Genomic DNA, 15,400 nt, shown 5'->3' on the forward strand with positions numbered 1-15,400 from the left:
TCCCTTGGGTACCAAATAAAGAGGAGCACTCTGAAAACCCTGTCCTCTTAACAGCGTGAGTGCTGTGCTCTCCCAGACCAAGAAATGGCGTGCCTTGTGGCAGGCTCTTCGTTGCATGCACCTCTCTCTCCTACTTTCACTTCCATCTTAAGCTGTCAGCCGGCACTTTCTTCCCCCAGACCGTAGCAAGGATACACACGATTCACTTTACAAGCAGCACGGCGCCGTGTGAACCTGCCGTGGGAAGTCCTGTATTTATAGAAGTGGCCATAAATAATACAAATCTGCAGGGACTGCTGACCCACATACACCCCGTATTTTCCGGAGAGGGCAAGTGGATTAAATCTGCGAGCGAAGGACTGCGACACCTCTCCTCTCACCCCTTTGCCTTCTCCTCAGTTTGGTTTGGGAGTTCATTTTGCCAGCGAATGCAGACCACAAAAATAGCCTCACAGAGGGAAGGGGAGGGGAGGGGAGGGGATAAGGGAAGAGGCGGAAAGGAAACGCACAAAGCGAGCTTTGCCTTCCATTGTTAAAGCCCCAGCCCACTCATGAATCATGTTTCCAGCCTGCCGAGTTAAAAGCACCGAACCTCCAGTGATGAAGTACGTAAGCCCCTCGTATCGGTGTTGCTGTTCTGAGTAATTGAATTATGCTGCGGATTAATTTGACAATCCAACAGGCTGCCCATCAAACGAGAGCCATAATGCATGCCATTTGCCAGACGAGGCAGCGATAAGCTTTTAATCAGTTTCCAACAAGAGAAATTCAAGTGATGCGGTGTATTAATGGATTTTTTCCTCTGCAGAGCCAAAAAGTTAACATTAACTGTACTCTCCATAGAGGAGGGAGCCAATTCAGGCAGGACAACTCACCGGCTCCTTTCAGAAATTCAACAAGCAAGATAAAATGAAAAAAAAATATGTATATAATAAGTTAAACAATCACCAAGAAGCAGTTTTATAAAACGCATATAGGGGCCTGATCCAAATCTCTGACAGACTTTCAGTATTGATTTTCATGACAATTACACCGAGGCCTAAAACGAAGTGATGGATTCTGCTTTGCAGGTCATGAGAAGATAACTTAAATGAGCTACACGGTAACAAGGAACAGCCACAGGCAATAGAAGAGCTTACTCTTTTCCTCCTTTCGACCAACTATGCAGTAAACCAATTTAACACAGCAGCCTAAGGAAGCCTCTGAAGTCCCTTTAAAAAAAAAAAGTTATATTTTTGTCCTGGAAGGTAAAGGCACCGCCCTCATTCCCACGCAGAGCAGCATGCCAGTGCCTTCAGGACTGCCCTGCGGGGTCATGTCCTGAAATTCCAGGTAGCACAGACAAAGCACAGGCTGTGTGTGTGTGTGTGTGGGGGGGTCAGGCTGATGCATCGTTTCCGCTTTGGGAAAGCCTGGGGAAGGATGCAGTATGCGGTGGGACGGGTGCCGTTTCAGAGCTGAGGTCCGAAAAGGCGCTGTGTTTAGATGCAAGCTCCTTTCATCACCAAGTAAAACGATTTGCCTCCTCCAGCGCCATGGGAACTGGAGCACACCAAGCTGCACAAGAACAGCAATGGTTTCACTGCATATTCTCCATGCCTGCTGAAAGCTTCCAGCCCCCGAGCAGGGCAGAAGCTCTGTGAGAGTTAACAGAGCACAGCCCCCCTGTTAAATGCAGTAGCCAGAAATGATGCAGCTTATTTATGAGCGCTCAGAATTCATTTTCCTCGCCGTGCAGTGAAATGCTAACACACGGCAGGAGCACTTGTGGTTCTACTCGGAGTATTTATCAACTACTGGGCTTATATCCCACATAATAAAACTTTCAAAGTTAAGTTGATCTATGAAGCCTGCAGGATACAAATGGAAAGCCTGCTCCTTAAAGGAAACACCGGCAGAAACCGACACTGAGCTCTGCAGGCACAGCATGAAGTCTCGAGGGCAGGTGCTGCTCCAGGAGACCATTAACCACCAGACTGAAAATAGAAGGAGCGTGGGGCCAGCTCTTCTAAGAAATTAAGGCACCCCGAGGTGCAGACAGGTACATAAAGGGATTTTCCAAAATTGCCTGAATGAAGCATAGATCTCATCATCCTCTCAGCTGGAATCAGGGACAGGTACCTAATCCACTAGGAAGCTTCTCATAATTCCACTTGACAAAGTCCTGGGCTGCCTTGCTCGCTATCTTTAAAAATCCTAGGCCCTACCTACTGCTAGGCACATGTGACAAAATGTACCAACGCCTGCTGAGATGGTATCAGTTGCTGACACCACGCAGGTAAAAAACTGGAAGTTGCTCACTTGATGCCTGATCTGAGTTCACTGGTTTTGTAAACTCTGGCTCCGAGTAGTAAAACCATTCTCAGGACCGTAACCCAACGGAGCTTGTAGCCACTGCAATGGTGGGCCGCTTCTGTCAAGCCCATTTGTATCTCTGGAAGGGCAAGGGAAGCTCGGGGAACACAGGACGTGTTGGGGGGGAGGGAGAGGTGGCGGACATGACACAGGGGTCCTGCGGGAGATGCTGGAGGCTGTGCAACGAAAATTGGCAGTCCAAGGTCACTGAAAAGCTGCTTTAGGTAAGGGGAACTCATCCTCTGCATTTTATACCTCAGTGAACTTTTATATATACTTGCATAAACACACACACAGCCCTATATATATAGGTCCTTAAACAGAAGCGTACCAGCACAATGGTAATGGTATGCTATTGCAAAGGCATTCACCTCCTGGACTTTTAAATTAGCTCTCCTTAGGAAAAAACAAAATATCAACACACAGTTCTAACTAGAGCTGACTTTAGCATCCTTTTGACGGTCTCAACAGTGAACCTAACTGTACAAGCGAGTGCTAAAACAAGGAAGTGCTCCACACGTAGAACAGGCCTGTTTGTGAAGAAGGCCCAAAAACGTTCAGTGGCACATTATAGCTGCTAATTACTGTTGTAACATAAAACAATTTAAAGAATAAAAATTATACATTATCTCTCCGCTACACATTCTTGGAACTTGTGGTAATGATCTAACTACTTAGATTTATTGTTTCTCTTTGACACTGAATATGCAATTTGTTCTTCACGCCAACAGAAACAAATAAATCACCACAGGAACAATGATTTCTACAACAGCATGATTAATAGTTTCAGATCTGTCACTTCATATAGAAGTTCTGCAATTATTTTCCTTCTTAACGAGTGAGTTTCCTTCAGCAAGACAAAAGGCTAAGAAAAACAGTCACATCGGATTTATTTCTTCCAAAAATACTTTCTTCATTTTCGTCTTTATTTTTTTTGCATCTGTACCAAACCTCCTAATTGCCCCTTCCCCCAGCACGTCAGGAAGCATCACTGATCTGTACGTGGGAATGCAGAACACGTCAGGAGTGGCTGGGCAAAGCTAAGGCTCAAATATTTCAATGCTGTGTCACAAATGGGACTTCAGAGTAACTACAAACACTACTTTAAAATGACCTGCCATGCAGATCACTTGCATGCGAGCCTTTCTACGCTCACGCAAACTACTGACATGGCTGGATCTTATATATATGTTTTATCAGCAGCATACAACTTCACGTGACTATGGTTTTCCCACCTGTTTCACAGCTACCTGTGTTTCTTGTAGTACACTGGAATAACTTCACAAATGAGAGAGGTCCTTCCTTCTCACCAGCCCTCCATTATTTTTTCTAAGGCTGAATTCAATGGTTACCCACAATCTACATCATACAGCTAACTCCTGCATTGTCTTTTGGGGTAGCATTATCAGCCTATATGCCTGTGTCTTGCATGTTCTACAATCAATACCCACAACACTCTTCCTGGGGAGAGCTCATCAAACACAAGCCATTTCCCAAGAAGCTTTAGTTAAATTTTAAAGTGATATAAATACACTCTGTGAAATATGGGAATAAATCTCTTTTTCTTGCTCCCAGTTAAAGGGCTCTGACTGCCTATTCCTCTCTGATTAGGATATTGGGACTCTCCCTCAAAAAGACTGCTATATCAGAAATTGGTAACAATACAAAGAGAGAGTACTTCATGAAACACTATTAAAGTTCTTTAGCATCAAAAGTAAAAAGAGACTGCATTTGTCAACTGTACTTTTGGCTTGGTCAGCCTGTATTATTGACAGCAAATGCACAGCATGAAGTAGGTATCGCTACAGCCAGCTAATATGGAACTGTACAATTTATTGTTTTCGATTGCCACAACCTAATGCATTAATGCTTCTAGTGCAGGAATTACCGGGCGATATCTACCACAAAGTATATAGTGTTTTGTTTTGTTTTGTTTTTAATGATTATTAGAGCTACAGTAGTTTGTGCACACAGACCAAACTCTTTGGATTCTGGTCCAAAAGACCTAGCAAATCCAGGTAAGAACAACAGTACCTCTGGGCACCGTAATCCCACTGGGGAAGGCTGAGGAGTCCAGAGAAGAGAAAGACCCTATCAAAAGCACTTAATGTACTAAGAAACAGGAGACAAACATGTAATAAACTCCCTTTACATCTACCATTCATACAGTACGTACCTCCTTGGCCATGTCAGTGTATTTCTGCTTCTCTTTTGGATCTAGAACAGCCCACCAGTCTGCCAATATCTTGGTTGCGCCACGATTATCGAGGCGGGGGTGTTCTTTTCGCACGAGAGAGCGATGGCGTTTGCAGAACAAGAGAAATGCATTCATTGGTCGGCGAGCTCGTTGCTCCGAGGACTCGTCATCTTCAGTTTCATCAGCATCCTGCTCTAAACCATCAGCGCCGAGGAGCGGCACCTACCAGAACCAAAAGGGAAGGGCTGTAAACTCAGTTATAGTCTGAGAGCATCTATAGATGTGCTCGAATGAGGGAGATGCACATAGGTTTGCACAGCTGTCTGCAAAGGCCATCTGTAAAATCTAGAAGACCAGGAAGCCTACATCCAACCTCCTTGCCAGAAGGTCCAAAGTTCACCCATTCAAGCCTTAGATGCTGACTCACATTCAAGACTTCAAGATGTAGATGTTGACTTGCAAGTGGAGCAGATTTCTAAGCTGAGGAGCGTTCTCTAGTAACAGCCCTAGAGGGGCTGGAAGGAGGGTATCCTCACTTCCAGTTTCCTACACGCTAGATGTTATCCCGGTGAGATAAGGCGAGCAAAGCTGTCTTGGACCTCAATCACACCTGCTTGCAATGACAAAGTGCATAGGAACAAAAGTGCACAGGAAAGAGTTGCTCCCCCGTCTCCTGCCATTCATTTCTCAGCCTGAGCTGCCTTACAGCCTCTGCAGGGCAGCCCTGTCACTGCCAGAGGGCAAATCCCAACAGAAATCGCTGCCAAAACGCACTCGCTCAGCTCAGAGACCAGCACATCATTCACGCAACAGACGCACCACAGAAAGCAAGTTATAACTTAATGAAGTTAATGGGACAGAAAGCCACCTCCTACCTAACCACAACACTGCTATTTTGCACCAAGTTGTGGAAAGTGACCTGGGGTCGACAGACAGCACTGTCAGAGTATCAGGCTTCTCCTAGTTGCTTTTCACCCTCGACAAGGTCCACTCTTCCTTACCAGCACGTCTCAAGGCAGCCTCCTCAGCACTGACCTGTCACTGCCTGCCTTACCGAGGCATCGAGGAGATGCCGATGTGGACGTTAACTACATGATGGAAACGTCACGTCTCCAAAATCCTTAATCTCCCATTCCCACTTCTTGTTACAGAGGTTGAGCCTAAAAATACATTTGTGAGGTGACACAGCAGGGTCCTTACAAAAGAAGAGTAAGGCCAGCATCACTGAAGAGTACCAAAACACCAAGGGTCAAACAGGAGAGAGATTATTCCACTTGTGCTCACACCATTCTGGAGAATATGCTGAATTTCACATACAAAGGTAGTAAAAATTGTTGACAGACTTTCCTTCTTTTTTTCCTCTTTTTTTTTTTTTTTTTTTGGTAAATATTAAAAATAGCCAAACCCAGGGTAATATGTCTAAAGTAAACATTTAAAAATATGTCAGAAAAAACTACCTTAAGAGATCAAAACTAAGATGTGCAGCATGTAAAACTTAGTTAAAACTTCTACAATCTAACTCAAAAAAGCAGGGTTTTGCCCAAGATTTTGAAATAATGATGGAATATTCACATTTTAATGCTATTTGTTGCTTGCTTTTATAGCATTATGTGCACAGTATCACAATTTTATTTTATTTTTATTGGCTGGGTTAGCTCGCAAAAGAGAACAGCAAGAAACACAAAGTAAAAACACAGCTGGGGTAAATCTGACCCACCATTCACCTTCTACAGTCCAAGCATCCAATGAAGTCTACCTTATCAATATCTTCTTCTTCCTCTTCTTCCTCCTCCTCTTCAGAGAAATCAAGGAGTTTCTTGGCAAGCAGGGGATGCCACTGAAGACACTTTCTTTTTGGTCGCTTCCCAGTTCCTTCTCCTTCTGTCGAATGATCCTTATTCCTACTACTGCCTTTCATTACTGTGACCTGCCGTGCAAAAACAGTCAGATGTTCACAAGAAACCCTTACACACAAATGACCATCATGCAAATACTTAGACAAACCCGTAACAAACGCATGGAGCTCCTACACAAGACACTGAGAAGGTTTTTGCATGTTAATAGGTAGAGGTTTATTTCAGTTATCGCTAACAACAAGGATGTGTCCTTTCTCATCTCAACGTTTCCAGCAGGTCGGCTAGTGAGATGCAGCTGAAGAGGATGAGATGAAGGCAGTAGGCAGCCCAGCTCTCAGATGTGCTCCTGCCTAATCGATAGCATGAGTGCTCACACGCCATGACGCAAGGGGGTGAGAGTCTACAGAGCTCCCCCAAACCTGTGCACACTCCATTTTTTCATATTTTGCTACAGACAAAGCCAGGAAATCCCTCTTTTCAGCAGTAGGATGTATCAGCAGCTACTCATCTGTTGATTACCCACTTATATATAGCAGTGCTGGTGCAGAATCCCGTGACACTACGAGCTAGGATTTCCCAAGGACCATTAAAAAGTGCCATAGGGAAATCTGACTCCTTGCCTAGGGGAAGCAAATTCTCATAGATGAGTTTGAAACAAACAACCTGACACTTGCAAGGCTGCTGCTCTACGAGAGCCCATGCACAGCAAACGATATGCTCAAGCAAGGGCCTGCGGAAGGTAAACAAAATTCACACACCTGTCTTGCGCACGTCTCCTCATCCGAGTACCTTACTGCTCAGTAAAAATAGCTGCTTATCACATGCTAGCTACCAGTTTCAAGGATGGCTTAGAAGATGTGCTACCCAAGGTAAGACTTGCACTGCACTTACACAGGCTGCCCAAGCCTTGGTGCCACACTTAGGGCAAACGCCTCACTGGGACCACTTCATGCAGTGCTCAGCAGGAAGAGGCATCGCAGCTCCAGCCATCTTCCTGAGTATCCCACCAGTTTAGCAATCACTCATTTTGCTTTTTGCTGCTGTCTTCCCAGCGTTTTTTTGGTGGTTAACTACTGGCATGTTGGCAATATGCCCTTGTTTGCTCTAGGAATGTGTATAAGCAGCTGCTTCCCCCACAGACTTGAACAGCACAGAAAACAGAGGGAACTTCAGGCACCCGGCTTGCTGGAGAAACCTACTGAACCCTGAAAGAAGCAGGTTCAGACATTTGAACTTAAATACATAAAAGTGTCCTTCTCCTGTACGTGTATTACATTTTATTACTTCCCCCCTGCTTATCAATAGTATCTGCACCCCCCGTCAGGGCTGCCCTGTGACTTAGCAGCTGTCCATTAAGCCCCCCCTTTGCAGTTCCCAGCATCCTGCTTTTACACGGAGCACATTCATGGCACATTCACTCTGCTGTACACTTTCTGCAAGCCACACTTGTCCTTTCAGCACGTGTTATATGGCACATAATCATGCACCATACCCCATCTTTAATCTGTGACTTGCAAAGAGGATCCAACGAACACAACGGGAATGAAATACCCAGAAACAACTTTGGTTTCAAGACATTAAAAGGTGAGAAGGATCAAGCAGCAATCCAGTATTGTGAAATGAGAGGTTGAAACCATTGCTATCCAACAGTCAACTTCATCATGTACTGTTCTGTACAGCACTTCCCACCTTTGTCTCCTCCTAAAATGCTAAATATCTCTGTTTGCTTTTGCCATGCCAGGTATTTTTCGACACAGCCCAACAATGTGGCTGAGTTACTGTTCTAACTGTTCTGAGACTTTAGAGTTTGTTATATGACAACCATTTGCCTGCTACTTCAGCCAGCAATGCACGTGGCCTATTTCTGAGCACGGGAAGCGTGCTATGGATGGGACAGAGTCAGCTCTGCCAGCCCTTACCACTGACTAAGTTTACCTCTGTGTGGTTTTTGCCTAGTCATTCAGAAGTAAAATGAGTATTACTGCTAGCCTTCTACCTCATTAGTATGAAGCTAAATTAACATTCAAAGTGTCCTCCATGATCCTCCTTTAAAAATCACAGCTGAAGCCCTAACACGATTTCAACATAATCTCTAACCGGCAGCTTTCTGCCTCCTGCCCTCCTGAAGAGAAGTCGGAAAATCTCACAGGACATAAGTAATCCCACAGGGCATTTTGTACAATTCTCCATCTCTTTAAGACCCTACCTATGCTCCGTGCCAGACACGGCAGGCGAAAAGGGAACCTGAGCGCTGGCTACCTTTCAAACCCGTAAGGGACTCTCAACACATTATTTCTCTTTATTACCACCTAGCTCACAAATAATTGCTTTTGTTTTCCACACATGTAGGCTAGGTATTGGACATCCAATTAACCTAGAATAAATTAACCAGCATTCGCTGCACACCAGTGGTGAAAGAGAAGCGTATGCTCAGCTGGAGGAATTCAGCCATGTTAATTAGGTTGTTTTCTCAAATTGTGATCTATTTTACCTTAGTGGTCACTCCAAAGCAACAGTTCTGCTCTGCAGAAGTTGTTTTTAGCACGGCAGCTCACACTATCAGCTGAACGAGCATCCTGTAGATCTCAGACACAAAGCCATAGCTTGGTTATTTAACGGGCAGCACTCATTACAGACAGACACAGGGTCTCTCTCTCTTCAACTTTGGAGCAAATGCCTGCAACAGCCTCAGTCTGCATCACCTAACAACAGAAGTCGGACTGATTTGGCCCCAGGGATGGGAGGACTGCAAACTGCTTCCACAGCACAGTCAGGAAGCCTTCCCACCCCAGGCAACCTACCTACTCTATTCCCTATAACCCCACTTCTTTCCTAGAAAATAGGGGTGTAATTCATAACACGGGGAGATAAACTACCCCACTGCTATTTTTTAACACTTGTGTTTTCAAATATTCTCCCCTCCCCATTTTTGGTTATTTAAGTTCTCGTAAGTTTTGACCTACGTTTCAAAGCCCTTTTTTGGTCCTGACTTTTTGCTGATGTCTCTCACAGTCCACACAGGACTGACATTATGAAAAATGTTTTTATTCTCTATTACTTTGCACAGAGCTTTTCCTCTTAAGTAAAAAGAAAGCTGACATGGTGTGATGAACTTGTTTTCTTTTGGACTGCTTCACCTTCCATACTATTACCCCACGCTGCATGGGTATTTCTGCCACAGCTGCTGCTGGACTCACACACAGTCATCTAATTCTGAGAGGAGCTGTCCCATCCAAAAAAAAATCTAATGAAATGGCAAACACATCTAACATGAGCAATTTCATTTATTTTTTTGCATGGACGATTTTGGCAAGACATGTTCTAACTACGTAAACAAGACATTCAATGCTCAAGTGAACGCGTGTACCATTAAGCGACAGTGCAAGTCTTACTGGAATTAATTACTTGTTGAATGGCAAAACATCAATGGAACCCACTTACTGGAACCTTCAGATTCAGCTGGTTTACCCATTTTTTTCCCCTGACATATAATCAACAGCATGTTAGTTTCTTGTTTTGTATGGGAGAAAAGGAGCTGGCAGAGAGAAGCAGGCAGAAACATCAACCCCTGCTTTCCCTCGCAGGGATCCCCGCATGCTGGCAAGTATCCCTTTGGAAATTATTTGGAACCTACAAAAACTGAAGCATGTGCTTAGGCCTGGCAATTTAGCAGTTCTGGGGAAAGTCACAGAACAAGTCACAGGCAGTCTCCGCAGGATTTGTGGCTTAAAAAGTAGAAAATATACACAGCACTCCAAGCGCAGTTTGCAACAACAGGAACTTATGAACCATATCACAAAAAATGTAACTACTTCTGCAACATCACTAAAAATATCATACGTCTTTTAAGGCAGAGTTAGTAACTTCTAGAAGTTAGCAAGAAGAATATTAAAGCCAGCTAACAAGATTTTACAAGATACTTTTTGGCTTCAGCATGATAGAGTGGCAGACAGAGGGAAAAAGAAGGAATATACCAAAAAGGACAAGACAAGAGTATGTACAGCTTTGCTTGAAGTAAGCTACATAGGCTTCATAACACCACCAGAGGATTCCTGTCAAGGCCGATATTCGTGATCCATCGACAGCAAGATACACCTTCTGAGAGATGCTCTATGCATCTGTACCTTCGGTGCAGATACAGGTCAAATGTTACCGAGGTATTGCACCAATAAAAAGATTTTAACCATTTTTTTCCCAATATTTTGTGCTGGCTATTAGATTTCCTTTCTGGTCCTGGAAATGTTCATCAAAGAGTCACAATTTTCTTGAATGTCTTATAAATATATATACTTAATAGGGGCTCAGAGGGGAAAAAAAATAATACAGCATACCTTAAGAAAAGAGCTGGATGGGGGAAAGAGGTGGGGAGAGAAGAACAATTGCTTAGCTTTTTATGACAGACATTTCTAATTCCATTATGCACCTGTAAGTCTTCCTTTTTACAATATTCATCAGCAACAAATGCTTTATTACCTTCATTAAGTTTCGCTTTTCTCTTACATTCCTCTGTTGTTTACAAAACCCAGCAGACAGGTGACTGACTTCTTCACTCCTAATTTCAGGACTACCTGACCCCACAGCCACCCAGAATTGCCTAGCACTGAACAAGCCGCACTCATCAGGTGTTCCCCAAACTATCTCCTCGTATTTCACCAACACCAAACTCTTTAAAACGGCCCTAAAAGTAACAAAGCGCTGCAAGACACATGCCATAACACAGGCTACAGGCAAGAAATCCAAGAGCTACATGAGCAGAGTCACAAAGACCTGAAGTGCAACTACAACACAGTCTGTGTTGGAAGGCTCTCAGCACAACACCTCATCTCCTGCAACACTCATTTCCATTCAGACAGTGGAAATGAATTTGTTTTCCTGTTACCTTACAACCACTTCTCCAGGAATCCAGCTGGGCCTCTGCTAAGTCCATACAGGTTACTGGCACAAAGCAGCAAAGGGAAAAATTGAAGTGGATTTTCCACACTTTTTTTTTTTTTTTTTAAACACTATCGAAATTCTCTGTTACTTTATAAAAACGAGTGACTTTATAAAGCCAAGAGTGACAAGAGGAATGAACTATATGATACTAATGCCTCGGTGTTTTGGGGGCTATGGAGCCAATGAAAGGAGCTGCGTCAATACAGAAGCCGAAGACGAGGCAATGAGGCCACTGTCTCACGGGTCTACTGGGAGGAACAGGTATTTGAATTACCAAATAAAAGGAAAAGGAGACTGCTGGCGGCAAAATGACACCAAAGTGAATACAAAAGGGTTTTATAGAAGTAATTTTTTTAAGCTCTGGAAAAACTGAACCAGAGTATTTCTGTAATGAAGGACAAAACCTCATCAGTACTAATTACTGACCAGTCAGTGAATGTATTCTTTATTGTTTCCCAGCAGAAAGCCATTAATGAGCTTTCTAACTTTCGGGGATGCGATGCCTTAATGGGGTCATGCTGAGACTCAGCAGAGTTCTGCTTGCTGTCAGAGGTTTGGGAATGGCTGTCACCACGTGCAATGCTCTGCAACAGAGCAACAAGTCAGCAACAAGTCTTACTTAATTTTTAATGACACACTCTTCCTTCTCGATACATGATTTTAAACTGTTCCTTATTCGCTTGGAAAGCAACTCCGAGTTGTTATTCTCAAATACATAACATTTAAATCCAAGCCCACCAAGGACGTCAACACACCTGATATCAGAATGACTTAATTAAAAAATAGGGGGAATAATTGCGTAACTAAGGTTCACTTGCCTTTTTACGTGGATTTCCTATAGTTTTGGTTAATATTGGCATCGTTAATCCTTCCAAGCTATCAGTCAGAACAGTTGTAAGGGCATTTGAAATGCTGCCTCTCTACAAATCTGCTTTCCAAATGGAAGCCACAGCAGACAGACAGGATGGCACAACAAACCCTCACACTACTTTCATTTACGACATGGGAACATTTGCCTGTGCTGTGCCAGGAGGACTCTGTATTGATGTGCTTGTGTCACCACTTCAAGCAACTGTGTTATAAAAGATATTAAAATGAACATGAATCTTTCCATGAGATTTCAACAAACAAATAAAAAACATAGCTTGAAAAGTCGGGAGATGTGTGATCTACTGCAGTCATGTAATAACAGCTGACTTCAAATAATGATTTCAGTGTGTTTTTTTTTTCTTTTTTCTAGTTCTTTTTTTTTTTTCCCTCTATAAAAGACAATCAGAAAAAATGCAATAAAGTAATATTTTGCTTTGTAAGGAGTTTGTTAGGAACATCCTCATTAAAATAAATGAAAGAGGGGTAAACTCTCTCTGCTACAAATATTCCCTTCAAAAGGCAAACCACTTGGGAACTGGATGCTATTGCTACCGTCCATGAGTAAACTGAGCAGGAAACTAAAATTGTGGCTTTGGTTTTGTTCACCCCCACCTCTATTTACATGTGTTTTATTTCACCTCCAGTCTGAAGACCAAGTAAAAACCACTTATTAAGCAAAACCCAATCAGTACAAGTATTTTAGATCTGTTAGTGCTGGAAGGTACCAACTACCAGGCTTGAAGGAATCAACTCCTCAATCTACACTAGAAACCTTCAGGAAGTAAGATATGGTTTGGGAAACTGTTAACCTTTTATTTTCTACCATGCTTTACCCTAAATACAACCTACGGAAGCAGTCGGGAGTTCAAGTACTATTTACACTTTTAAAGCACAATAGCAAAAGGATCCCATGGCAGAAAAAAAGACTTCTGAAACATGCTTGCCGAGGCGGGGCACACCAGGTCCTGCCATATTTTGGGATGGCTTTTAACGAAGCCCTCAGGGGCAGCCCGCCCCTTTGCTACCACTTCCACACCCAGCCCAACACCGCTCGTGAAATTGCACGTAGGAGGCCAAGCCCTGCTCCGCAGGTGAGCATCGGTACGGTATGGCCACGGAGATACAGAGGGGGTCAAAAGGAGCATCGGGGACATAGGTTTGGGCAGCTTTTCCACAGCCACATGGCAAAAGAGGAAAGGGGAAGCAAGGGTTGCAGGCCAGCCTGCAACCCACACCCATTTTGGGGCTGCTGTGGCTGGGTGCCTACTCCCTGCTCACGCAGAGCCACCAGCAAGTGCTTCAGAAAGCTGGAAGCTGTGGTGAATACCTGCTGCAGGGAGGCGGGGGCACCATGACAGCTCCTGCAGCGATGCCCTTGCCACAGGCCCAGGGAGAGCTGGCGAGGTGGATGAGGTGCTCCTGGGACTCTGGGAGAGGGATGAAGCTGAGCACGGGTGGAAATGAAGCCCAGGGAGAAAGAGAATGGTGTTAGTGTGGGCAAGGAGGGAGCTGGAGGGGCTTACTTCCAAATCTGCCCCGGCCTGGGGTGGGGATAAGGGGGGTGCTTCTGGCAGTTCTCCACATGCGCAGTGGGGAGATGGAAAGCTCGTCCTTAAGGTCTGTGCTTTTAAACGTAACCTCCCCACTGCCAACAGCCACACACAATTAAAAAAATAATAAAAATAAAAAGCAGGTAAAGCGGCTGAGCCACCCAACAATTTCCATGCCATCTCCTTCAGGACACGGCTCGCTGGGGCAGCCAAGGGGAGCGCTGCTCCTCTCCCTGGTGCCTCAAAGCTCTCGCGCACCAAATGGGAGAAGCTGCCTTGCCTCACTAAGTTTGGGGGTGCAAATCACTAACATCTTCGTTTGAATTGCAGTAACGCCTCCAAACAGACCCCTGCAGAAGTACGTAATTTAAACAGTTTAAAACAACCAGCCACAACTGCACCCTCCCTTTGTGTTAACATCTTTTCCCAGACTATGGCTTTGTTCCAGTCATGTGTCAAAAAGCTCTTGTCTGAAGACCTATGTCTTAACCAAAACAGGCCTTTTTTTTTTTTCCTTGCATTTAAGATACAGTGAGACATTTACTGTTACAGGACTCATTTCAGCCTTCAGCAGCTGCAGAGGCAGAAATAACAAAAAAAAACAAAAAGCAAATGGCTAGTCACAGGCCACAGCTAAACCTACTGCAGTGCCGTGTTACAGAGACCTCCACGGCCCCGCTGGTCAACACCTCTGGGTCACGAAGCGCAGGGGATAGAGTCTGGAAGCTCCTTCAGTTCCTATTTTTTGCTGACGCACCAGGACAGAGAGCGAACAGACCCTAGAAGGTGAGCAGAGTAACACCTGAAATTCGAAACAAAGGCACTGACTACCTGAGCCCAATTAAAGAGCAGCTTTTCTAGAAAGACAGCTGTCATTCCTGTGCTTTGCTGCTATTTTAATGTCACGTTGCAACGAAAGTCACTGCATTTTGTTAACTGAATCACTAGAGCTTCCCTCTAGCGTTTGCGAAACACTAAACAGTTAATCTCAGCCTAAAGAGCTTTACAGCCAGTGAGATCACAGGTAAAACGGCCACAGGAAATACTTAATGAATTTCGGTGCATGTGTACTCGCATCATCAAATTCCCAGGGGGGCATCTGCAGTTCAGCAAAAGCTTCCTCGCTGACAGGCCCCCTCGGATAAGAACCCAAAATCAAACTGAAATTTTATGTTAACAAGAGGGATGGCTTGGCATATTGCTCCGAGCCTTCGAAGAATGAGATCCTCTGATTGGTGAACGGGATTACAAAAAGCCGATCTTTTTGACTTGCCAATCTGAAAGCTTTATTTTCATCTTTGATTAGAAGGCATACAAATTGCTCCAGGGCCCAATCACGGCAGGAACACAACCGAATTCTTTAGCACAGTGCAAAGCAGCACAAATGAGGAGATGTTACTGCTGCAGACATCGCAGGGTGAGAAGAGCTGAATGGGAAAATTGTTCGACTCTCCTTTTCACCTCTTGTTGATTGTGTCCTAGCGTCTTCCACAAAAAGCAGACAATGCGGCTGTGTCCATCGCTACTGTAAGCCATTCTAAGGTTTACCATGTGCGCAGCGAAGCTTTCATAATAAAATTCAGTCATAATTGCTACCAGTCTCAGGGGAACCATATACAGCTGTGTAAGCAAATGGA

At 44.2% G+C, this 15,400-nt stretch overlaps 1 protein-coding gene across 20 annotated transcripts in view; it reads right to left on the reverse strand.

Annotated features, from left to right (window-relative positions):
- BBX (BBX high mobility group box domain containing) overlaps positions 1 to 15,400 on the reverse strand; it is a 136,646-nt gene that overhangs the window by 54,578 nt on the left and 66,668 nt on the right. For 15 of the 20 annotated variants that reach the window (XM_082754931.1, XM_082754941.1, XM_082754943.1 and 12 more), the window contains 2 exons: positions 6,309 to 6,479; positions 4,532 to 4,774 (listed from right to left, as the gene is read on the reverse strand). The exons of 2 other annotated variants lie outside the window; for them this stretch is intronic. In XM_082754931.1, the coding sequence (XP_082611057.1) occupies positions 4,532 to 4,774; positions 6,309 to 6,479 (414 nt within the window). Of the gene's footprint in view, positions 1 to 4,531; positions 4,775 to 6,276; positions 6,480 to 15,400 lie in introns of those variants that run through there. 3 more of the 20 variants (XM_082754939.1, XM_082754938.1, XM_082754936.1) reach the window with 3 other exon arrangements.

The sequence above is a fragment of the Aythya marila genome, assembly GCF_965140915.1.
Source record: "Aythya marila genome assembly, chromosome: 1".
NCBI classification, from domain to species: domain Eukaryota; kingdom Metazoa; phylum Chordata; class Aves; order Anseriformes; family Anatidae; genus Aythya; species Aythya marila.